The 27143-nt window shown below is 41.1% G+C and overlaps 1 protein-coding gene and 2 long non-coding RNA genes across 3 annotated transcripts; all 3 read left to right on the top strand.

Annotated features, from left to right (window-relative positions):
• Positions 1-228: 228 nt before the first annotated feature.
• On the top strand, positions 229-21962 carry LOC308085971 (multidrug and toxin extrusion protein 1-like; the record flags this gene model as incomplete). The annotated part of the gene is made up of 18 exons (XM_080429286.1): positions 229-318; positions 1954-2022; positions 2537-2685; positions 3637-3679; positions 3775-3819; positions 5733-5830; positions 6369-6466; positions 7333-7514; positions 7874-7982; positions 8729-8804; positions 11694-11763; positions 12008-12140; positions 13559-13653; positions 13891-13954; positions 14254-14475; positions 18957-19061; positions 21360-21488; positions 21952-21962. Exons 1-18 carry the CDS (start codon positions 232-234, stop codon positions 21960-21962), a joined length of 1785 nt encoding a protein of 594 aa, XP_080285412.1. The 5' UTR covers positions 229-231.
• A 2724-nt stretch (positions 21963-24686) lies between these two features.
• On the top strand, positions 24687-25766 carry LOC308085443. The gene is made up of 3 exons (XR_013933173.1): positions 24687-25155; positions 25250-25389; positions 25641-25766. It is a non-coding gene; the product is annotated as an uncharacterized lncRNA (long non-coding RNA).
• A 163-nt stretch (positions 25767-25929) lies between these two features.
• Positions 25930-26966, top strand: LOC308085411. The gene is made up of 4 exons (XR_013933165.1): positions 25930-26034; positions 26231-26424; positions 26643-26790; positions 26907-26966. It is a non-coding gene; the product is annotated as an uncharacterized lncRNA (long non-coding RNA).
• Positions 26967-27143: the final 177 nt, after the last annotated feature.

Genomic DNA, 27143 nt, shown 5'->3' with positions numbered 1-27143 from the left:
CTTCTCTGTGGTGCACAGAACTGCATTGATTGATGGTGCAATATCTACAGCATTTGGACGATACAAGCTTTTTAAGAAATTATATTTTCTGTGTATAATCAGAGGATGCATTTCTTCAATGCATGCTACCATGCATTGAAGAAAAAATAAAATGAGATGATAAGATAAGGAAGGATAACACAGTTTAGAAATATTGAGTTTCCTTTTGTATTTCAGGTCGTCTCACAGGTGATGATGTTTCTGGTGGGTTTTGTCAGCATGGTATTTTGTGGACACCTGGGCAAGACCGAACTTGCAGGAGTGGCAATGGCAATCGCTGTAAGAAAACTCAGTATACAGTCTAATAACATCTATTCCTGTAGAGACCTCTCATTGTGGAATGTTTGGAGGGTGGTGACCACTGTTTACAAGATACACCGATCAGCACCATATTTCTGAGTTGTCTGTAGGGGAAAAAATACACAAATTGATTTATTGTCTCCGCCAGGCCGAAAGGCATGGCAAGAGAGTATGTTTTGCACCCTGTCCGTCCGTCCGTCTGTCCGTCTGAACGGCTAATCTCCCGCACCGTTGGCTTGATCGCAGCGAAACTGTGCACACACACTCCCTGGATGCCAATTCAGAGCCTATGCCCCACATTTTTCACATGGGCCTGTTATAGCGCCACCAGGGGGCCGCTTTTTGTAAATAAAAAAAATGGACAGTACTCCTACAGATGTTGTCCAAACGTCACGCAAATTGGTACACAGTTTCTCTATAGTCATTAAACGAAACGGGTCTTTAAGATTTTTCATATTCCATCCTGATTGGCTAAGAATGGCTTCCAAAGTTTTCAGGAGTGCTCTGTTTTGAACAAAATGCCTCAAATCATGAACACAGCATACAATTTCCGTGAAATTGTGCACGCACATTTTCACTCGGCCGAGGAAAAAATGCTACTTGACATTTTTCAAATCAGCCTCATGGTGGCGCTATAAAAGGGCGATTTGTGTTTTTACCTATAACTGCGCCGATCTGTGTAAAACTTTGTATGCACACTCCCTAGAGGCCAAGGAAAAACCTTTGCCCTGCATTTTTGTAAATCTGCCTTTTATAGCACCACCAGGAGGCCGACTTATGTAAAACACATTTTTGGATTATTACTCCTTCAGATTTGATCTAAATTTTACGCAAATCGGTACACATGATCTCTATAGTCATGTGATCAAGACGGATCTGTTAGATTTTTCATATTCCATCTTGATTGGCTAAGATTGATATCTTTGCAAGTTTGCAGGAGTGGCCCGTTTTGAACAAAATGCCGCAAATCATGAACGCAGTGCCTGATTGCGGTGAAACTTTGTACGAATATTCACAGTACATCAATGACCAAATCCCACCCTTTCAACATTGCCCTATTATAGTGCCACCAGGAGGCCAATTTTAGCTAAACAATGTTTTTTTTATATGTATCCTACAAATGTTGTCCAAACATCACGCAAATCGGTACATATTATCTCTTTAGTCAGGTGATCAAGACGGATCCGTTCGATCCGTCTGATTTTTCACAATCCAGCCTATTTGGCGAATTCCGAACATTGTTGGCCCAAACTAACCTACCTGACCTGGCGGAGACCTGTGCTCCGAGGAGCACTTTTTCTAGTTAATAGATGTTTTATTGACAAAAATGTCCTTTGAGTGTGTGTTTCGGGGTGGAAACTTACCATATTTTGAACCTACTGTATAGGTGATAAAGCTAATCTTTCCCTTTGTTGTCAGCCCTCCTACATGGTGACAGGTCCTTCTCCAAGCATTGCAGACATGTAGTCTAACTACATTCTGGTTAAAAAACATCTTTGCCACTTTCTTAGAGTAATCTTTCATTGTTGGGCTTTTGAAGAAATATAATTGAAATTCATTAATTGTGCCTGGACCGGAGTTAAATTTCTACCCAAATGTTTGATTTCAATCTAGGTGATTAACGTCACTGGTTTATCCATTGGCTCTGGTTTGGCATTGGCCTTTGATACTCTAATATCTCAGGTAATAAAATATACTTCTTGTATTTGTTTTCACACTCACTTTAATATCACACTCATTAACCGCTTTCAACCTGCTATCCCTGTTTTGAGAATGCAAAACATGTTAAACCTTTTCACATATAGAAGAGCTACAAGCTCACGTGTTGCGACATGCAACTATTACTGTCATACAGCAAAGCATATAGGAATTAAGTGGTTAAAATGTGTAAACACTTTTTTTCTTCAGTAGACAACATGTAGATACAAGCAACAATAGAAAGAGAGGACACAAATAGCTATTCAGTATAATCATTATTACTCCATCCATATTTCCATCTGAGAGTTTTTGTGTATTATGATGTGTTTGTTGGATCAATAAAACTTCCTCTCTCGAGGTGAGATGACAAAGTTCTTTGAGGAATCGACTTGCTTCAGCTTAGCTGATGGAAGCATGCCCACAGTAATTCACGTTATCTTGCGTGATTTGAAAAAGATTGACACATGTCATGACTGACTGTACCGTCTCTTCCATGCAGACGTATGGGAGTGGTAACCTGAAGCGTGTAGGAGTGATTCTCCAAAGAGGGGTCCTCATTCTGCTGCTAGCCTGTTTCCCCTGCTGGGCGCTCCTCCTTAACACCCAGCCCATACTGCTGGCTGTCAGACAGAGCTCTGAGGTCGCCCGGTCAGCCACGCACACGCGCACGCACACGCACACACACACACACACACGCGCACACGCGCACGCGCACGCACACACACACACACACACACACACACACACACACACACACACACACACACACACACACACACACACACACACACACACACACACACACACACACACACACACACACACACGCAAACGCAAACGCACACCGATCTACAAGCTCACAACGCCTCGCAGTGCAACCACAGCAGAAGTCAAACTAAATGCCTACAATTCCAAGATCTTGTTAGGGTGGGGGGTCCCCAGTTAAAATATGATTATTTTGGGGGGGTCGCGGTCTTTAAAGTTTGCAATACAGTACATGCAACATGCATGCAGAAACTCATACACGATAACAGACGTTAGAATGGGTTATCCAGTAATTGTCTCTGCCAGGCCGAAAGGCATGGCGAGAGTATGATTTACCCCCTGTCTGTCCGTCCGTCCGTCCGTGTGTCCGTCTGTCTGCGAGCAGCTAATCTCCATTTTTCACATGGGCCTGTTATAGCGCCACCAGGAGGCCGATTTGTGCAAAACCCATTTACTCCTACAGATTTTATGGCGGAGACCTGTGCTCCGAGGTGCACTTTTTCTAGGTATATCTATGTTGATATGACAAGAATGATAAAAGCAGATCTACAAGCTCACGATGTGTCCCATCGTGATGCGTTGAGTTTGTAGATCGGCTATTTAATGCATCTGGGATTATTTGGTTACATGTCAGCATTACCCTGGACAGATTACAATGAACCGCACAAAACTGCAAGTTGTTGATACTTTCATACAATGTTTGCCAAATAAATGGCATAGATGTTTAGAAGTCACATGTCCTGTGTACTGTTTCATTGTGTGACTTAAGTGAAGCCACGATTGCATGTCCTTGCTGTCATTACAACTTACCTTTTATGTCCGTTTCCCATAAAGACTTGCCCAGCTGTATGTGATGATCTTCATGCCAGCTCTGCCAGTGAGTCGAGTTCACTCCCAGTATACCCATTTCTGATACCTAATGGTTTGTTTATACCCATTCAACCCCGCTATTTTTGTGGCTTTCTTTCACAGGCTAACTTCATGTACCAGCTGCAGGGGCGATATCTTCAAAATCAGGTGCGGTCTAATATGCCACAGATTATGATGCCTAAAATCTAGGTAGCATGTTATTAGACAGGTCATTTATCTAGGTCCATTGTTTACTGGGTATCCTATAGTTCAATGTACAGATTATTATTTTTATAGTATATTGTTTAGACTGATGCAAGGTTGTTGGTTTACCTGTGGTCCAGGTTTACTGAGGCACTACACTGTCTCCCTGCATTTGATGTTTTACCTTCCTTATTGTAAGTCGCTCCTTATTGTACCTTCCTTATTGTAAGTCGCTCTGGCTAAGAGCGTCTGCTTAATGCCTAAATTATAAATTGAAATATTAGTGATAGTAATTAATGTTAATTTAGTATTCATTATATCTGTATTCACACAGATGTCTGCTTTCTTAAACAGAAAAGTCTGTGTTGACTTGGAATGGATGTTATTGTCTCCGCCAGGCCGAAAGGCATGGCAAGAGAGTATGTTTTGCCCCCTGTCCGTCCGTCCGTCCGTCCGTCTGTCCTTCTATCTGCGACCAGTCTAATCTCTGCCACCGTTGGGCCGGTCGCTGTGAAACTGCACACACACACTCCCTGGATGCCACAGCAGAACCTCTGGCCCACATTTTTCAGATCAGCCTGTCATAGCGCCACCATGAGGCCGACTTTTGAAAAACACTTCTACACATTTTGTCCAAACAACACACAAATCGGTACACAGTATCTCTATAGTCATGTGATCAACACGGATCTGTCCGATTTTCCATATTCCATCCTGCACAAAAATGCCTCAAATCATGCACGCAGCATGCGATTTCCGTGAAATTTTCCACGTAGATTCCGACTAGACCCAGGAAGAAATGCCACTTGAAAACTTTCAAATCAGCCTCATGGTGGCGCTATAATAGGCCGATTCACGTTTTTACCTATAACTGCACCGATATGCGTCAAAATTTGCACGCACACTCCCTAGAGGCCAAGGAAAAACCTTTGCTCTGCATTTTTCACATCTGCCTTTTAGAGCGCCACCAGGTGGCTGACTTTTGTAACACATTTATTTTGCTCTTACTCCTTCAGATTCTGTCCAAAAATCACGCAAATCGTTGCACAGTATCTCTATAGTCATGTGATCAAGACAATTCTGTTCGATATTTCATATTCCATCCTACTTGGCTAACATTGGCTTCCAAAGTTTGCAGGATAGGTCCGTTTTGAACAAAATTCCTCAAATCATGAACGCAGTGTGCGATTTACGTGAAATTTTGCATACACATTCCCACTAGGCGAGGAAGAAATGCCCCCCTTTTCACATTGGCCTGTTATAGCGCCACCAGCAGGTCTAATTTAACAAACCACATTTTTGGAACAAAATGCCTCAAATCATGAATGCAGTGTCCGGTTGCTGTGAAAGGCCTAAGAAGAAATGACACCCTTTTCACATTGGCCTATTATAGCGCCACCAGGAGGCCATAATAACTTACCTGACCTGGCGGAGACTTGTGCTCCGAGGAGTACTTTTTCTAGTTATTATTCGAATCACTCTGTTTAGAATGAGCTGTAGAGGAGGAAGAGGATAAAGTAGTATTGGGAACCAATGGTTCTCGTGGCGCAGAGGTCAGGAGCCTTTCTCCTGTTTCTGTAACGTTAGGCAGCAAGTACACCCCCTGGACATGACAGTAGTATGTCACAGAGACTTACCCCCAATCCAACCCTTGATGCTGAGTACCTAGCATGGATGCATTGGGTACCATTTTTACAGTCTTTGCTATGACTCGGCTGGAGATTGAACCCTGATTAAAATAATAAAACGGAGTGAAACAAATGAAAGTAAAGCATCTTTCTTGTCCATCTTCACTTGAACTATCAATAAAGGCAGAAAAGTTCTTAAAAGAACAAACAGCTAAGGGATCTTAAAAGCAGGGTGTTTGTTATTTGCAGGGCATCATATGGCCTCAGGTGATAACTGGAGCTGTGGGGAATCTCCTTAATGCACTTATCAACTATATCTTGCTCTATCCTCTGGACATGGGTGTCGCGTAAGTTTCTCCTCCTCTATGGCTATGTCCGAATGCATTCACTCATTCATGACTCTATGTAGAGTACTACAGTAAAAAACAAACAAACAAAAAATCTCTGGTCCCTGTTATTTATGTCATTGCTGTCGCACAATGAAAACATGCCATTCTGCCATTCCTAATTTTTGTAGAGTGAAAAAAGTGTTAAAAGGGCATGTGACAAAATATAAATTAGCCTTTACAGCCTTGTTTGATGTTGCTATTAGTCTTAACAGTATCGCCATTGACAGCATTATTTTAAAAGGGTTAAGTCAATCAATCATACATTGCATCATACCCGGCTTCAGCAAATGACCTACCCTGATATAGTAGGTGGCACTATAGGTGCACAGTACAATCCTCAAGCCCTGCGTTCAAAACCCCAGAAGGACACAAATCCTATGGATTGCAGCTTTTATATTAACAGGAGGATTTTACTGTGTGGGGGATCCCTGTAATGCCTGCAGAGTTTATCACTAACTGCACTAAACCTTTTTGTTCTTCTTCATCCCTGTTGAAGTGGATCTGCTGCAGCTAATACTATCACACAGTATGCCTTGGCTGTGTTCCTGTACGTTTACATTTGCTGGAGGAGGCTACACAAGGCCACATGGGAAGGTGAGACGTGTCTCCCATTGGAATAATGTTTCATTCAATCCGAGTCATTAGACCACAATACAGTTTTGAGTGTTGTAATGTTACTGATCATGACATTTATTTAGCATGACACATGCACGACATCACGCGCATGCTAACAGTATTGATATACACACACATGCACGTATGCATACATACTGTAAAACAGTAATACAGCTTAAAGGGAAGTGCAGTTTATTTGACTGTTACAGTATCCAGGGTCCTTTTCCGTTTAGAATGTGGACTGCCTTCTGTTTCAGTGTAAAGTTACACAATATAATAACGATTGTTAACTTAAATAAGAGTGTAATCTCTCAAGAACAGATTCTGCAACTGCGTTGGAATCTGTCGGGGAGGTTCGTCATAACATGTGCGCATGGGCGTGCCTTCAGATCAGGAAGCAGGCCGCGCTTTACCCAATCAAATGTAGTGGGCGGGATTCACGTGTCCGTCGATCCTTCCCCCCTCGAAACAAACCGAAACTAATTTAACAATAGCGTCCGCGGAGCAGACAAAACCACGGAAAGATATTCACATTTTAACTTACTCTTTCATCATAGAAACAAGTGGGCTTATAACCAATACGATCCATGTTCTCTGGGAGAAGTGGTGTTAGTGTTCCGTGTAGAAATATTGTTAGTGGGAATGAAAACATAGTCGCACCAACCGGAAGGGATGCGCTGAAGGCATACAACAAACACCGGTTTCCTTGCGCTCTGGCGTTACGTTTTCTTCCGCCCAGAGCCAACAGACATAGAACAAACAGCAGAGGGCGCTGTTTTTCATTTTCAGTTGGCGATGGGTTCCCAGATTGATAAGAGTGTGACCCATGACCGTCTGATCCCTAGGGTGGTCAACTGAATGTCTTCAGGAGTGGGGACCATTCATCCAGCTAGCCATCCCCAGCATGTTCATGCTGTGCCTGGAGTTGTGGTTGTATCAGATTGGAGGCTTCCTGGCTGGTGTCATAAGTGAAACTGAGCTGGCCGCTCAGTCTATTGTTTATCAGCTGGCAACTGTCGCTTACATGGTAAAATTAGAAAACACATGTTTTCTAGAAGAAGCAGTACTGTATACAAATATAGTTTGCAGACAATGTATGGGTAGAAATACTGAAAATGGACACAATGAACAGGAAATAGACAAAATGAAGCAATAAAGGTCTTATTCTTTTAAATGTTGGCCTACAGCATTGTACATGATACATTTATTTGGAAACACATTTTGGGCTATGGAAATATAGTTTCACAAATATATTTTAGATGTGTTTTAGATATACAGTATGTGCATCTGTGTGAAAGAGAATGGAATAATTATGTTGTTACAGTACATTATGTTTTTAGTTTTATTATTAACATAAAACATGTTTTACCTCATCCTTTCCCACAGATCCCAATTGGATTCTCTGTAGCAGCCAGTGTGCGTGTTGGGAATGCTCTTGGTGCTGGTAACATGGAGCAGGCCAAGCTGTCGGCCAAGGTCTCCTTCATCTGCACAAGTACGGACCACTGCATCAATGAAATGCACTTATGCACGACTGCAATACATCTACTAATGGAAACATTCAATGAGGATACCACTTCACACAGAACAGGAGTTCTGTGTGAAGTGGTATCCATGAAAAAGACCACTTTAAACCTGGAGCCCAGGCTATTTTCTGCATGTCATTATAGGCGAACATTTTCAACAATTTTCTAAATTAGCTCAAATAGAAGATCTACAAGTTCAAAACGTTGTGAGCTCATAGTATAAAAATGGTGATTAAAGTTTAATGTATACTTTATCGTAAAACAGTGTAGCCAAAAATCCAATATTTTCTGTAAATATTGTTTGATTGAATTCTTTATTGACAAAAATGCATAATGCATATTGCATAAACATATGCATTTGTACATATTTTTCTAAATGATAAAGTACAAAGTTCAATAGCATATTTCCATTGTGGTCCTTTGAGTTTTTGTGTTTAGCATCTTGTTTTTGTTTTACTATTTTCAACTGAAAATACATAACTTTTTGAAAGGGTCATTTGACAAAGTATAAATTAGCCTGTTAATATGTAATACTAAGTGCTGATGTATAAACTGAACTTTAAATGTCTTAATTTTGTTTATTACATCAAAATCCTATTGACAAAGGATGTCCTCTAATTCCTTTCGAAGTGTCAGTTGTATTGTATTCAAGTATTCTGCCATGCTTTGGCCAATATTACTAATGCACTGCATGTATTTCTTTTCCCCAATTCAGTTATAGTCTCATGTTGTGTCGGGACCGTTCTTGGATTCACTAAAGACGTTGTAGGATATATTTTCACCCCAGAGCAGTGAGTAATTCCTTACGTTCGTGTCTCTTTACCACTTAACCCCTATACTGTACTGAACTGTACTACTACTAGCAAATAGCCGCCGGGAACCTCATAGCCACGGGGGTCTGACCCCATTTTGCATATTAAACACCGGTCCAAATAAACGTCGGGGTCCCAAGTAAACGGCAGGGCGATTATGAGCAGTTTCTTAGCCTAATTGTCTCCGCCAGGCCGAAAGGCATGGCGAGAGAGTATGTTTTCGCCCCTGTCCGTCCGTCCGTCCGTCCGTCCGTGTGTCCGTGTGTCCGTCCGTCCGTCCGTGTGTCCTGTCTGTGTGTTAGCACCAAATCTCAGGCACCGTTGGCCTGGTCGCTGCGAAACTGTGCACACCCACTCCCTGGATGCCAATTCAGAACCTCTGCCTCAAATTTTTCACATAGGCCTGTCATAGCGCCACCAGGAGGCCGATTTGTGCAAAACCCATTTTTCCCCATTACTCCTACAGTTTTTAACCAAACCTCATGCAAATCGGTACACAGTATCTCTATAGTCATGTGATCAACCCTGATCTGTCCGATTTCCCATATTCCATCCTCATTGGCTAAGGTTACCATCCAAAGTTTGCAGGATTGGTCCGTTTTGAACAAACTGCCTCAAACCATGAACGCAGCTTGCCATTTCCATAAAATTGCACACGCACATTCCCACTAGGCCGAGGAAGAAATGGCACTTAAAACTTTTCACATCAGCCTCATGGTGGCGCTATAACAGGCCGATTTGCATTTTTAACTATAACTGCACCGATCTGCGTGAAACTTTGCACACCTACTCCCTAGAGGCCAAGGAAAAACATCTGCACTGTATTTTTCACATCTGCTTTTTACAGCGCCACCAGGAGGCCGACTTATGTCAAATACATTTTTGGATATTAATCCTTCAGATTTTATCCAAACATCACGCACATCGGTACACAGTATCTCTATAGTCATGTGATCAAGACGCATCTGTCCGATATTTCATATTCCATCCTGATTGGCTAAGGTTGACTTCCAAAGTTTGCAGGATTGGTCCGTTTTGAACAAAATGTCTGAAATCATGAACGTGGCGTGCGATTTCCGTGACAATTTGCACGCACATTCCCACTAGGCCGAGGAAGAAATGCCACCCTTTTCACATTGGCCTATTATAGCGCCACCAGGAGGCCACAATAACTTACCTGACCTGGCGGAGACCTGTGCTCCGAGGAGCACTTTTTCTAGTTTATACTTTGTTGCATGTCTGTGTCGTGCGCCGAAAATAGCAGATCTATAAGCTCACAATGCGTCACGGATGCGACACTTTGTGAGTTTGTAGGTCTGCTATTTTCGTTGCGGGACCAACCCTATCGCCAGAAGGAACGTTGTCATCTCCAGAAACGCTCAATGGCCGGGTTTCCCAAAGCGATTTCATGTCGTGCGTAGCTTACGCAGCTACGTAAGAGCCTCCACGCAGCTGCGCATTAGCAACCCCGCTACACACTACCTTCATTAGTAGCAGCTGGTTGTGCGTTATGTGCTATCTAACTGGCTTCGGGAAACACCACCGTTGTAGGTTCTCAAGAGCACAGCGTTACGTGTCTGCCAATCTGGCTTCAGGAAACCGCACAAAGACCTCCTGGACAAAGTAATTTAGAAGCTTCGTAGCCTACGTAGTGCTGTCCTACGCAGCAGTTCACCCTTCGTAGCAAATATATACAGTGAAATGGATCGATAAAAAGACCACACACACACACACGCGCGTGCACACACACACACACACACACACACACACACACACACACACACACACACACACACACACACACACACTTACTTGCTTGCTTGCTTGCTTACTTACTTGCTTATGGCTGTCCATCGATTTCGATGATGACGTTGCTCCAAGAATGGGTTATTGAGGGGGATTGCGGTTGTGCCATTGCATGTAACTGTGCAGGCCAATGTGTGACCCGCATGGTTTGCCACATGTGGGGTAGATGAAGTCCACACATGAGATGGGGGCCCCTACAGCACGCTGGTGTCGCTGCACACGTTGCTCCTCTCTGTGGTCTGCTCCTGGAGGAGCAGACCACAGACCACAGGTAGATAGATGATGCTGAGATAAACTGTAAATTAAATATGCCTAAACTGCAGAATGTCCCATTTCACAAGTTTAATATGTATACAAATCTTTTGAAAATAGCAGATCTACAAGCTCACAACACACGCATTGTGAGCTTGTAAATCTGCTATTTTAAAAAAAGAAAAAAGAAAAAGTAAATTAAATAAAATAACATTCGATTGTGGGTTAATAGGCCTACATATTAAATAGGATCATGCATGTGTATGCGCGAGCGTGTGCACGCGCGCCTGATGTTGCACTCCATTAGTTTAAACATCCACAGTACACCACTGTCTATCTTCATATTATAGCCTACATTGATATAGAAAAAGGAAGTCATAGATTTTAAAATTAAAACGAGGGTATTGTGCAGTCACAGTTACCACCAGCGCTTAAAGCGTATTCATTTTCAGCATTATTTTATTGATGGGCCGAGTACAATCCCACTTGTTACAGCCAAACTCCGTGGAACAATCGGTTAGTCTGGCATCGATTGATATAGGACAGCTCCGACCTTACGTGCTTGCTAAGGTACTGCGTAGCCTGTGTGGAGAGAGGATCTTACGTGCGGATTTGGGAAACCGCACGTAAGACCCTTCGTAAGGACCGCACGTAACTCCCTATGCAGCATCTCTTTGGGAAACCTGGCCATTGACAACGTTTCTGGACCGAATTGATGCCCCTGTTTCAGTGTATCTTCTCTCACATTTTTTAAAACTAAGTGTATATATTTTAAGATGGACAATGTTAATGGCTTTGCTTTTCTTTCAGAGATGTTGTTACGAGGGTTGCTGATGTCATGATAATGTATGGTTTTATCCATCTGTCTGATGCCACTTCGGTGAGGGATATACCAATTTTATAATGTCTTATTTTAGTTCTAGCCTGCTTTGCATGGTCATGTACAGGGTTCAGTTTGGGGGGAATCCATTGACCTTATTTTGGGCAAATTTCTAAAATATGGACAAAGATCTTGTCAAAGATTATATTCCTTTCCCGAGATCCACATGATTAGATTTTTTTTTGTATGTATAACATGTATACATAGATTGGCATTTGGATTCATGTGTATTAAATCTTCACAGGCTGTGACTGGAGGGGTTGTTAGAGGAGCAGGGAAACAGATTGTCGGTGCACTAGTTAACCTCATCGGTTTCTACTTCATCGGCTTACCCATTGGAGTGGTCTTAATGTTCCATGTCAAAATGGGCATTGTAGGTGAGTAGAGATGAACGGTGTATAATGGCAGAGGTCCAATAAGTCACTGGTTATCAAGGTGGGGTCTGGGGACCCCCAGGGAGTCCTTGGGGGTGGGGGGGGGTCCACATTAAAATGAGGAAAAGTTTGATCCCCTATTTTATTTTCCGGCTATCCAAAAATGGCTGATCGACAAGCTTGGGCTGTTAAATTTTAACAATGTTGACAAATCTAGACAAATCTTCTCTTACAAACTATGTTCAAATGGGGGTCCATGGGCAAATACGTATCAATCTGTGAGTCCTTGACATGCATACAGTATGTTTGAGAACCCATGCAGTAAGTAAAGGCACATTTTTACCCTGTGTGACCGTCCGTCCGTCCGTCCGTCCGTCCGTCCGTGTGTGTGTCCGTCTGTCCGTCCGTGTGTCCGTCTGTGATCAGCTAATCTCTGCCACCGTTGGCTTGATCGCAGGGAAACTGTGCACACACACTCCCTGGATGCCAGAGCAGAACCTCTGCCCCAAATATTTCACATGGGCCTTTTATAGCGCCACCAGGAGGCCGATTTGTGCACACATTTTTGACAGTACTCCTACAGATTTTGTCCAAAAATCCTGCAAATCGGTACACAGTATCTCTATGGTCATTGAACGAAACAGGTTTTTCATATTTTTCATATTCCATGATTGGCGTTTTTTTCCTCAAAGGGGGGGGGCTAGCGCAGCTCTGGAATCACCCACGGTGACTCTGAGAAGGAAGGGACAGATGGATCACCGTGCCAAAGAAACTGGCTCCCGTCCGCTCCCATTCTATCTCCGTGCAAAAAAATACATATTTTTTTTACAGTGGGGAAGACCACTCATTTTCGATCCGAGATCACTCCGCCGTGGTGACTCGCGTGAGAGATGTTATTGTTCCAGGCGTTAGCCAGGACCATCCACCATCGTGCACGCATCTATTGTTTACAATCGGGTGCTCGCCGTGGAGTCTGCAGCTGAAAACAGCGTAGCGCTACAAACGGTGAGATCTCTGGCACTCAACGTCACTTTTTAAAATAAAACTCTGGCACCCAACGTGTTAATAAACTAGCCATAACTGTGGTGGTTCTCAACTGATTTCCTGTGGACCCTGTTACTGCTAGAACTAGTAATGACCTGGGAAGTAGAGGTAGACTCAGTCTGGTTTAGATAGATGCGTAGATGGATTGCACTTGATTGATTCCGCAGGGGGGAATTCAGTCTTTACAGCAGCCAGGATACACAAAGGTGAACAGGTCACTGTTCAGTCGATAGATCTGACCAGTACTAACTTATTTACATGTCAGTTATTATCCACAGTCCAAAGTAGAAACAGACAGTAGTGAGTCAGTACAGCTGTTCTTGGAGAGAGTCACTGCACTAGAGCCAATTATTCTATCCTTACCCTATCTGTTGCAGGGCTGTGGTTGGGACTTTTCACCTCTGTCACATTGCTGTCCATATTTTTTATAGTTTACCTATGTAAACTGGACTGGAAAAAGGCCACTGCAGAGGTAGGTGCCTGACATACACCTATGGTATTCCCTGTCAATGGATGAATGTCATGACTCGTAGATTAGATTTTCATTACATTACATTTGATTAAAATGTTATCATTACAATACAGTTACAATACATATTCAATCTGAATGTGGAAAGCATTTTCTGTTATGATTATACACTGAAAATTAAATCACTCAATTTACTTGGATGAGATGCTTTTGAACTGACATTTTACATATTGTAATTAGGCATTGGAGAGAGCAGGAGTTCCAATCACTGAGGGGAAAGAGATGTTTGGCATCGGAAATAAAAGTAAGTCAACTCCATTTTCTTATTCCTGACACATCTCTGCACAAACTTTAGATTTTTGTGGAATTGTTTTTGAAATGTTCCTCACAGTTCACAACAAAATAAGCCTCCATCATCAGGATTAATAATGTACCACTTCTGATAGCTAAACCAGCATCTCCCTTAAGGAACATCACATGTTTGCGCTATCAAACCACGCTTAGATGAACAGCGGTCAACCCCAAATAATTACCTCTTGACACTGGGAAGCTTCACTCTCGTGACACCTTTTTGTTCCCCATCTCTGCTTCTCCCTCAATCAGGGCATTCTATCATACCCCTGGAGGAGGTGTTGGCCACTGCAACTGATTCTCTGATCTCTCAGAAGGCGGACGTGGTATCAGGAGCGCTTGATTCGAGTCAGGGCGAGGGCGTGGCAGCTGCCACAACAGTGGGGGTGGCTCTGTCATGCAGACAGCTGGTGGTACGGCGTGGCCTGACTCTTGTGGTCATGCTCCTCGTCCTCGCTGCCGGCATCTTTGTCAGTGAGCTGGTCACTCGGTTGCTTCAGTGAGGGACCACACAGCGACACATTGCTGATGTTCCGACAGACAGTTGTTCACAGGAAGGCATGAGCGTCGGGCTTGGCACAGACAATGCGCAGAGCAAGTTCTGTCAGGGAACTCAGTGCAGTTGTTGGCGGCTGACCATTGAGCCGCCTCAGCTCCACGTTCACATCCACTCACACACTCATGTCATGCTCAGACCGCTCTATTTAACTGGACATTTGCACTACTCATCCCTGCTTGCTTTTGCTGCTGCTCATGCTGATTAGGGGTGGGACGATATGGGTACCTCACGATACGATATATATCACGATATTAGGCCCACGATAACAATATATATCACGATATTCGACGATATTCGATATATTGCGATATCACGATATATTGCATGAAATTTCACCAACGATATATCACGATATCTGAAAATATCGATATATTGCGATATCACGATATATTGCATGAAATTTCACCAACGATATATCACGATAGTCCTTGTATTCAATTCATAAACACATAAAATAGCACCAAACAGTTCAAAATCATCATTACACAAATACAGAGTAGGAAAAACAACGTATCACAAACTTAAAAAAAAAATATATATATTTATATCGATATTTCTCGGCAGTATATAGATTAGTTATCGCGGGAGAAAGTATCGCGATATATCGCGATATCGATATATCGTCCCACCCCTAATGCTGATGCTGCTGCTCTCACCACTACTGTCTTGCAAAAAAAAAAAAAAAAAACCTGCTCACCCTCCACCACCCCAGCTACCACCTGTCATTTTGGATCTGCTGTGTATATACGGGGGATTCGGAGTCCCTATGGTTGGAGATGCGCTTTATCAGAGTACCTAAAAGCAGATCCAACTATAGAAAAAGTGCTCCTCGGAGCACAGGTCTCCGCCAGGTCAGGCAGGTTATTGTGGCCTCCTGGTGGCGCTATAGTAGGCCAATCAGTGGTGGAAAGTAACTACGTACATTTACTCAAGTACTGTACTTAAGTACAATTTTGAGGTATTTGTACTTTACTTGAGTATTTCCAATTTCCAATACTTTTACTTCTACTCCACTACATCTCAGAGGCAAATATTGTACTTTTACTCCACTACAATTACTTGAAAACTTTAGTTACTAGTTACTTTTCAGATATAAATTATGATATTACGAAACATACATTAACCACTTTAGCCCTATTTTATACATAGGCTATTTGAAAATAGCAGATCTATACAAGCTCACAACGCGTCGCTTTGCGACGCGTTGTGAGCTTGTAGATCGGCTATTTTCAAACATTTTTGTACTTTTACTTTTGGTACTTTAAGTACATTTTGATTCCAATACTTCTGTACTTTTACTCAAGTAAATTTAGAATTCTGGACTTTTACTTGTAACAGAGTACTTCTACAGTGCAGTATTGATACTTTTACTTAAGTAAAACATTTGAGTACTTTTTCCACCACTGAGGCCAATGTGAAAAGGGTGCCATTTATTCTTAGGCCTTTCATGGCAATCGGACACGGCATTCATGATTTGAGGAATTTTGTGCCAAAAATGTGTTTTGCTAAAGTAGACCTGCTGACTTCATGGTGTAACAAGTTCACAACCTCTATGTCACAATGACGTCACTAAGGCTCATTTCATGACATTACTGAACTCACTTTGATAGATAGAGTTACACAGTGTGTCAATCATTGATAGCTCGTTTTACTTGTACAATTCACGGTGCATTTGAATGTCTCAAACCTCTGACTGACGTGCTGTTGAATGAAGAACAGAATGAACGTGATAACACAAAGCTGTCTCCTCATCATAATGGTGCACATTAAAGGTAAGACTATTCCCATTTACAGAGCATATTAGATCATTATAGCCTATAGAGGGTTTTGAAAATATGAAAAACAACAAAATGTGGAATATAATTATGATTGTCATAGAGATGACACTAACATTCTCAAAAATATGATATATATAAAAATATAACATTTACTATAGATTACAACATACTACTAAAGAAAATGGAGAGGTATGGTATCAGAGGAGTCGCCCATGCATGGCTAAAAAGCTACCTAAATGACAGACAACAATTTGTTCACATGAACAATGTTGACTCAGAATTGCTAAAAACTACACATTGAGTGCCGCAGGGTTCAGTATTGGGCCCCAAACTATTCATCATGTACATCAATGATATATGCAAAGCATTGCCACTGCTCAAGTGCGTCCTATTTGCTGATGACACCAGTCTACATAGCTCCGGGAAAGATCCCTGGCAGCTCTTGCAGACAGTGGAAAAGGAACTAGAGATCCTTAAGAAGTGGTTTGATGTCAACAAATTATCTTTGAACTTAACCAAAACCAAGTATATCATCTTCTCCAACAGAAAAATTAACACACAAGTCAAATTATCAATCAATAACGTTGAAATTGAAAGGGTATATGAGCATACATTTTTGGGAATCACAATAGATAATCGTCTCAGTTGGAAACAGCATATAAACAACACTAAAACAAAAATATCAAAATCAATTCCAATATTATATAAAATGAAACACTTAGTAAATAATAATTCACTTTACATACTGTATTGCTCCCTCATACTTCCATACCTAACCTACTGTGTGGAGGTATGGGGGAACACATACAAAACAAACACCAAACCAATCTACATGCTACAAAAGAAAGCAATAAGAATTGTAACTCAAAGTGACTACCTTGCACCCACCAACCCACTCTTCATCAGTACAAATACTCTCAAACTAGAAGATCTAGTGGATCTAAATACAGCTGTAATCATGCACAAGGCACATAATAAAATACTTCCACCCTGCATGCAGGAGCTGTTCGAGGCTAGGGAGTCCCAGTATTCACTCAGGGGGGCGTGTATATTTAAAACAAGAAGTGCAAGGACCAACACAAAAGGCAGGTGTATATCCGTAAAGGGGGTTACTTTATGGAATAACTTAGATAAAGAACAACAAATGTGCAAAACAGTCACCACATTTAAAAGGATGTTCAAAAACAAGGTATTAAACAAGTAAAAAACAGTACTATGATAAAGCATTCCAACTAACATTCAACAATAATTTAAAAAATCAATGTACAGCAGACAAAGCTGACTTGTAAAATCATGCTTCTCTTTGGACATAGTGACGTGCCTGTGTGAGTGTAAGTATAAAGTATGTGTATAAGTGTGCAAGCATGAAATGGGTGTATGTGCTGTGGTGAGCATGTATGTGTATGTAAATCTGTGTGTGGAGACAGAACCTTACTCTGTGACCAATTAGCCACAGAGTAGGGTATGGTGAAGCATCGGTGTGTAAAAATGGACCCATATTCTGTGGTCAAAAAACCACACGGTATGGTGAACCATAGAATCGAATTGTACTAGGTGAAACCAGATGTTTTTGTTTTTGTCTTTTTTCTGTCTTGGTGCCTGGATAGCCCTTCTGAATTATGCTTTGTTTCGATATAACAATGTTTGAAACTGATATTTATTTTGTTGTGAAACTTTTTGAAAATTTTGAACTTCTGTTGCTCTGTAAACAGTGTATGTAAAAGTTTTGTCTTTTCCTTAGACTTGTTCTAGTTTTGTTAAAAACTATGTTTGCGTAGATTCTTCTTTTCTATTCTATCAATTTATCTGATGAAATTAGTTTAGTTAAACCAATGTGTTACTACATTTTCTTTCCTTTTCTAACCAAAGAGGTTTCAAAAAGGGTAGGCAAAATAAGCCACGGCTTCAGCCTACACCTTTTTGGTGCCACTTGTATAAGTGGACTCTAATGTATGTTTGTATTTTGTTGTTTGTTTTTTAAATGGACCGAAATAAAGATTTACTACTAACAGTAAGGAAACTGTTCTTTCTTTTTATCTGAAGCTTGCCCCGGCCTAATTTCTCACCGTACAATCACTGGAGCCATTAACCCTTTCAGACCGGGAAAGAATTCGTGTAATTTTTTAGGTTTCTTTGGGCTATTCAAAAACAGCAGATCTATCTATCCATCTATCTGCTATTTTTGAGAAATCGAGAAACTTTGAGCAAATCTTTGAATATATATATTTTCTAAAGTGAACATTTGTAACTCAAATCTTTGCTTCTGGGGGATTCTACAAATGTCTTCTAAAAAAAACCATATGTTGCTATAATATCAGTTGTTCTCAAACTTTTTCATGTCAAGGACCCCCAGAATTATATTAATTTTGGCCGCGGACCCCCATCTCAAAATATTTTGTTCCAGGGACCCCCCCCCCAGAAGTTGTAACAGAGTAAAAAATGTTAGCTATGGAAAAATAGATATTAAAAGATTTGCACACATTTTCAAGATTTAAAAAATAAATAAGTGGAAGGTGAGGATGGACTAAAGCTACCTTGAAGAAGTTGTAAAGGTACAGGCTGAAAAGTGTTGAAAATGTTTTATAGTTTAACTTGTGTTTCTCTGTGATATTTTTCAGTCATGGCTGCCAAACAGACTGCTAGCGAGACCCAGGTCAAACAGCTCCAGACCAGACTCAGTACCAGTGATGGCCAGATCCAAGACTTGAAGGAAGGAAGTGAAGGTAATTTGAACAGCAGATGTTCAGTGAATGCAGGTAGGAGAGGACAGACTTGAAAAACAACTTACTTTGGTAAATAACAGAGAATAGATGCTGTTTAGATGTAATTCACTGTATTTGTTGATGCATTTTAAATGAAACAGCAGGAGTATTTCTGATGGATTAGACTTAATGCTAAGGTTGTGATTTCAGCCCACCATGCTCAGCTGTCCACCGTAGTAACCAGGCTGACTTCTGCTGAGGGTCAAGTTCAGGAACTGTTGAGTAAGTATGTTTAATACATATTAGGATTATAGATTCAGGAGGATTGTATTAAAAATAATCATTGTGTGATAGGAACTTCTTTTTACATGAACCACTTGAACCCTAGCATCCCTTTTCTGAGGGGAACAGTGAAGTATCGTTTCAAACATAAGTACGGTGTTTCATATTTTCAGATACCACAACAGAAAATAGCAGATCTACAAGCTCTCAATGCCTCGTGCTGCCAGGTGTTGAGGGCTTGCAGATCGGCTATTTTTGTTAAAGAGGTTTTGTGTAGGGGGGGAAGTATTGCGTGGCAGTGGTGTAAAGTAACTAAGTACATTTACTGAAATACTGTACTTAAGTACACTTTTGAGGATTTTTTATTTTACTGGAGTATTTCCCATTTTCAATACTTTTCACTTAAAAAAAGTAACAAAAAAGATCTACAAGCTCAAAACCCGGCGCATTGCAACATGTTTTGATATTGTAGATCTGCTTTTATTTTGTTGGTATTTTTTTATTTGAATTGTGGAAAGTAACAGTTTTAGACATAATGACGTTTCCACCTGACAACATCATTATATAATATCCTGCTCTGTATTTGACACTGCAGTAATATAGCAACTGTTTAGTTTTAATACAAAAGACTTGAATGCCAAAATGTAATATTTTCTGTCCAGATCTTATCTTAGTCTAAAGTCTCTCCATCTTCTGAAATGTGTGCAGACAGCCTGGCTTTAACTGGAGACTAAATAATTGAACACATTTCTCTCCTCCTAGCATGACTACACTGTATGTCTATCTCTTTAAGAATTGATTTAAAATGTTACAATATCACATTGACACTCTGGTCTAGCTCTGACATACAGTTCAATTCAGGACCAACACAGCCTCATAACTCTGAGACACATGTAGAATCAAGAAGCTTTTATTTGTCACTAACTACAAGTACAAGCAGAGAAATGGAAGCAAAAGGACCCATACGGGTGCATTTGCTTCCATTTGAACCCTCTAAAGCAACGTTCACACTGAGCACTAACTATAACAATAACTATAACTGTATTGTATTTTTTGTTTATTTGGTGTGAACTCTGCCATTCACTTGACTTAAAAGGGTTTTAAAACTATATTTTTATACTTAAAGTTAAAGTTAAAGTTATAGTTATAGTTATAGTGTTCAGTGTGAACGGCCCTTTAGAGTCACAGACCTGTAAGGGTCCATTTGGTACCATGTGTACACTCTCAGAGTTACAGACCCGTAAGGGTTCATTTGGTTCCATGTGTACACTCTCAGAGTTACAGACCCGTAAGGGTTCATTTGGTTCCATGTGTACACTCTCAGAGTTACAGACCTGTAAGGGTCCCTTTGGTTCCATGTGTACACTCTCAGAGTTACAGACCTGTAAGGGTCCATTTGGTTCCATGTGTACACTCTCAGAGTTACAGACCTGTAAGGGTTCATTTGGTTCCATGTGTACACTCTCAGAGTTACAGACCTGTAAGGGTTCATTTGGTTCCATGTGTACACTCTCAGAGTTACAGACCGGTTCCATGTGTACACTCTCAGAGTTACAGACCTGTAAGGGTCCATTTGGTTCCATTTGTACACTCTCAGAGTTACAGACCTGTAAGGGTCCATTTGGTTCCATGTGTACACTCTCAGAGTTACAGACCTGTAAGGGTTCATTTGGTTCCCAACCATCAATCATTTTTGCTGGGGTAGGGTTTTTATCTGTCTCCAATGCTGTTGTTTACATGTGTATTTTAACATTATTATGATTATGATTATGATTATGATTATGATTATTGTTATTATTATTTATTTGTCTAGATACATTTGATTGGCTCAACCACATGAACCTATAGTGTCTTCAAACATTCAGAAAACACAGTGCATTGTGTTGTGACTCGTTGTGAGCTTGTATCTACTTTGTTCGGTGAAGAGATTTGGTATTGAGGGATAAGAGGAGCAGAGTATAATACAGTAGGGTTAATAGTATCGTATTATGCTTTTATAATATTATAAACAATATAACAATGCTCCTGTGTTGACAGACAAACCAAAGGTGGCCTTCTCTGTTGGTTTGAGTCATGATGGAACAGTTGGACCATTTAGTTCTCTCACCACTGTGATCTACAATAACGTTCACACTAACATCGGCAACGCATACAATCCATCTACAGGTAGGTGGAGATTACATTATTTCATAATTAATTAACTTTACACACTGGGGAAGGGGGGGTTCCAGGGGGTCTCCAACAAAATGTGTTAATATAATGTCACAACCATTTTAACCTTTTATCCATATTGTATATGTTGTCTATTGAAAAAAATAGCAGATATACAAGCTTGTACATCTGCTATTTTTGAACATTTTGTAAAACCTTTGAATTTTTTTTTTATTGTTTTTAAACACAAATCTTCTCTTTTGGGGGTCCCTGGCACAAACATTTTTCAGATGGGGGTCCACAACCAAATACATATTAATGTAGGGGTCCTTGACTTGAACAAGTGTGAGAACCAGTGCTTTAAAGAGCTCCCATAATGTTCATATTCAGCCTCTCAATAAACTCATATTAAAACTTAAACACCGTTGTCAGTGTCTGTTTTATGTGTTTCTGATTATTTTGAATATAATACATCTAGAAGACCAATGATGATGTGTTTTATCCATATATGGAACATGCAGTATCATGAGAAAAATACATTCATGTGCATCACAGAATATTAATATGTGATTCATTGAAGGATCATAACGTTGACTCATTCAGTTTATGCATTTATTTTCACATAGACATAATATCTGGGTCATATTTTAGAATTATGCTTACCTATTATTGTCTCCGCCGGAGGCGGAGAGTATGTTTTCGCTTCGTCCCGCCGTGTGTTCACCTCCCTCCTAGCCAAGCTAACATTGGTCAAGCTCCACGTGACACGTGTCAATATGTTGACACCAATGCCTTTGATTGGCTAGCGAGACGCATGACGAAATAAAATCCTATAAATAGGTGTGTCACTTCAAAAAGCCATTTATGTTTTTGAAGTGAGGTAAGACACGATCAATCACTCTTGATTGGAACAGTACCTTCCAGTACAAATCACCCGTCCGTGCGTGTGTGTGTCCCTCTGAGAACACCTAACATTGGTCAAGCAAAGGCGCAGAAGGCCAAAGCTAAGAAAGCATACTCATCTACAACAGTAACACAGAAGAGGACTATAGAGTTGAATTGATCCCACAACAAGGCCGAAGTCTTAATACTGTAACAATTGGCCACCTTGATCAAATACATTATGTAGCACTAGAGAAAACTGACATAGATCAAACACACCAATCAACTGCTGAAACTGTTCAAGACAATGAAGATGAAGAAGACAGACAAGCATTTGAACAAACCAGTCAATTACGAGGACTCCCATATGACACATTGCTTCAAGAAGATTTTTTTTTAGATGCAGACACTACATATTCAGTCGCCCCTGCAGAACACCAAAAACCACGCGCATTCTACCAAGACGACCCGTTCTACCAAGACGACCGTGCTATTAAAATAGCACGGGTCTGCTGGCGGAGACTTGTGCTCCGAGGAGCACATTTTCTAGTTTATTTTATTGTTATTTTGGGGTGAGGGGACACTTTGAAGATAAAATAAAAAATATTTATATTAAAATAAACTTTTTTTTTAAAGTGATATTTAGGCCTACATAAATATGTTCTGGAAACAGTGCTGCCCTAAATGCAGTATTATTGCCATTAGGGGGCACTAGACTTCAACTAAAGAGGGACTGCTGTCTTTGCCTCTAAACCAGGGGTCTTCAACGTTTTTCAGGCCAAGGAGAGAGAGAGATGACGCAGGGACCCCCACTACATTTATTACAATTGTGTTGCAGATTAAACTTTGTCATAGATTTCATAGATAGCTTCATTGACTATAATCAGTGTTGTTTAAATTCAGTTTTTATTGTTAATTTCAGACATTTAACCACTTAAACTTTCAATACTTAGTACTTGGTCTGCTCCTTCCCCCCCCCCCCCCCCCCATATCAAACCTCTTTGCTGAAAATAGCAGATCTACTCGCGGTACGAGGTGTTGTGAGCTTGTAGATCTGCTGTTTTCGGCTAACGTTCCCCTCAGAAAATGAATTCTAGGGTTCAAGTGGTTAATGTGAAAAAAAAGGTTCCAATCTCACAACGACTTGGCGGCTCCCCTGTAGTAACTCTGAGGATCCTCTAGGGGTCCCGGACCGCTGGTTGAAGACCCCTGCTCTAAACTCATGAACATTAAAATAATCCCTTGCTTGTCCTGCTGCTTGAGGCCATTTTTATGTATGAAAATATAATATGACTTATTAGTATTTTATTGTACATTTCATACTCCTTGTGTCTGACTAAAGTGGTGCTAAAGCACTATAAGTGGTTCTTTGGCTCATAATCATATAGAAGAACCTCTTTTGGTGCTACAGTATAGCACCTATTTTATAGGTTTATCAACCTCCTGGACCCACCAGGGGACCAAATGGACCCTTGGGTCTGTAACTCTGAGAGTGTACAAATGGAACCATGTTTTATCTCTGGGACGGCAATCTACTGGAAAATCTTCAGTGTTCATTTACACTCTCAGAGTTACAGACCTGTAAGGGTCCATTTGGTTCCTGACTATAAACCAGTACTGGGACCCCCAGTACTCCATGTTGAGAACCGGTGCTCTAAAAGAGCCATGCAGGGTCTTAACAGTGTGTGTGTGCGTGTGCGTGTGTGTGTGTGTGTGTGTGTGTGTGTGTGTGTGTGTGTGTGTGTGTGTGTGTGTGTGTGTCGTGTACCAGTCACAGTTGATGCAATCTGGGAACCCATCGCCAACTGAAAATGAAAAACAGCGCCCTCTGCTGTTTGTTCTATGTCTGTTGGCTCTGGGCGGAAGAAAACGTAGAGCCAGAGCGCAAAGGAAACCGGTGTTTTGTATGCCTTCAACGCGTCACTTCCGGTTGGTGCGACTATGTTTTCATTCCCACTAACAATATTTCTACACGGAACACTAACACCACTTCTCCCAGAGAACATCGATCGTTTTGGTTATAAGCCCACTTGTTTCTATGATGAAAGAGTAAGTTAAAATGTGAATATCTTTCCGTGGTTTTGTCTGCTCCGTGGACGTTATTGTTAAATTAGTTTCGGTTTGTTTCGAGGGGGAAAGATCGACGGACACGTGAATCCCGCCCACTACATTTGATTGGGTAAAGCGCGGCCCGCTTCCTGATCTGAAGGCACGCCCATGCGCACTTGTTATGACGAACCTCCCCGACAGATTCCAACGCAGTGCAGAATCTGTTCTTGAGAGATTACAGTTGATGTCACCATGAAGTCGGAACACAAACGATACATTTCCGTCTATGAACCTACTGTAAGCTATTACAGCCGACTTGGGCGAGTCATGGTCACTTACGACACAAGACTCATTACGTGGCACTGTCTATGTGCAAGTCCAAGAATGTCATGCATCCACAAATACATGGCCAAATGGCATTTATTTGAGACACAGGGACATCTCTTCAGGAAGGTACGGAGCACAGAGATGACATCAGAGAATGAACAAGAACCCTTATCGGAAACTGTGGGCATAAAATATCCTCCTGAAGATGACCAACTACACAGGATGGTCTCATACATTCACTCCTCGAAAAAATACCCACCTGTTTTACCTGACAATGTCCTATCTGTCAAAAATGAAGAATGTCCACGAAAGCTTATTCCGCTAGAAACTGTGTGCTCTGCTTGTCCAGGAAACATAGTTCTTCGCCCACCAGTTATCATCACAAAACAAGCACAGATTGTGTCTTTGACAGCTGTTCTGAAAGGTAAGCTAAAATCTGTGTTTTGGTCATTTGTTTTTCAGCCTCACATCTCCCCACCCCCAAAAAATAGATTGACCCCCTACTCCTCTCCTCTCAGGTGTCCACACCCACTGCAAAGAATGTAGCAACTGTGGGATGCTTTACAGATACCAGGAGTATCAGGATGGCTTGCATAACTTTGATGACGGTGTCATTTTGACCTTAAATCTTTGCATCTTCCTACGGAACTCACTCCAGGTGTGTCAGTGTGTCTGTCTGTCCTTCATCTTATCGTACAAATATACTGTCTCAATCATGCCTATTAAGTTTTATTTGAATATTGACACACAGTGATTGCATATGTAATTGAACCCTTTTTTGCAGTACAGGCAGTTTTTGTTATATTTATTTAATGTATGTTTCTCACAATGAAGGTAAAAATCTATGTCTTTTGCGGACATTGTGTCATTGCGCAATAAATGCTTTATTTGACCTATTATCTTTTATAGGCTCACACAGCTGTTGGGCGAGTGTTTGATGCCATTGAAGACACTGTGAAAACTGTTTTGCCAAGCAGGGATCGGCTTCTTCATGCGTATTTGCATTTTGAAGCTCTCACGGCACATGAATAAAAATATAGTTGTGTGAACTGTGGAAACTTCCCACCTGTAGTGGTGATGGATCTCCACAAGAAGGAGATCATGCCATGTAAGTGTCTTGATCTAAGTGTAATTTAAACATTTTATTGAGACTAACCCAGATATTAATGACACCGTCTTGTGACTGTCTATCCTTAAGTCAGTGATCTTGAGCCAGTCCCTGAGGACTTCACAGGGGAGGTGAACTGTGAAGACTTCTGGGATTCCGTGTCCATGGACCTGATTGGCAGAGGGCTTACGTCAAGTAAGTGTAATTCTATATCTTGTTGGTTTAGATGTCTCTGATTCACTAGAAGCCTCTGAATTAGAAAGGAAACAAACAAATGCAGCAACAAAAGCATGTTCTTTATATACATCACATATTCAACTATGTAAATACTTTAATGACATCAATAAAATAATTAACTTGGCAAATTGTTTTCAACTTTTCATTCTGACAGGTAACAGGAAGAATCCTTTCACTGTCCACCCCAGTTATCAGTTTTGGGCACCTTGGATTGGGCGAGGCACTAGAAGATCCAACACAGTGCTAAATACTGAATTTCGGAAAGCACAAGGTCCAAGACACACATCAGAGGCAGATGACATCGGTGTCACCGAAGACCGACTCATCAATGAATTGATGACTTTGAAGGTATGACTGACTTTGCATACCCCTTTCTTTTTTCTTCCTTTACACAAAGGACTTGCATGTAGCTATTCTTCTGCTATAGCCCTCTAAAGAGCAGGACAGCATTTTGGAAGTATGGGAGCAAAGTGGCTTTTCAGGCAGCTAAATACATTGAAGTCACAGCAATAAGCTTACATTTTAAATTGGGGGGTAATGTCTATTTATTCGTTTAACCTACACAGGTGGATGCAGTGCGTAAGCTCTGCAATGAATGTGGTGTTGACTCGAACTCAAAAACTTCAAAGATGGATCTCATTTTGCGCCTCTGGACTGAAATGCAAAACAGACAGGCCTATGACAGAGTGTTTGAGAAGATCTGGGGAGCATCAGGTGAAAGCTTTGCATTTTTTGGGGCGTGTTATTTTTACGGTATCACTGGTCATTGCTGATATTGTTTAATTCATACTTCATACTCCTAATTGTTTAAATCTTTTCTATCCTTCAAGGTGATTTGGCTGCCATCATGTGTCCCTGCGGTGTAGTGTACAGTATAAAGTTCAACATTAGAGCAGAGGGCCCTAGAGACTTCGCTGATCTGCTGCTCTTGTGGAAACATCTGCCCAATGTATCAGTATATGACTTCGCAAGAGGTCTTGCAAACCACACCAATGTGAGAGAGGCAGCTTCAGAACATCTTCCATTCCAGAAAAGAAGAGGACCCAGAGCCTTGGGGAACCCCAGTA

Source organism: Gymnoscopelus braueri (genome assembly GCF_963280865.1).
Source record: "Gymnoscopelus braueri genome assembly, chromosome: 5".
Classification (NCBI taxonomy): Eukaryota; Metazoa; Chordata; class Actinopteri; order Myctophiformes; family Myctophidae; genus Gymnoscopelus; species Gymnoscopelus braueri.
Note: the sequence above shows the minus strand (reverse complement) of the source record. Positions and strands in the feature narration are given on the sequence as shown.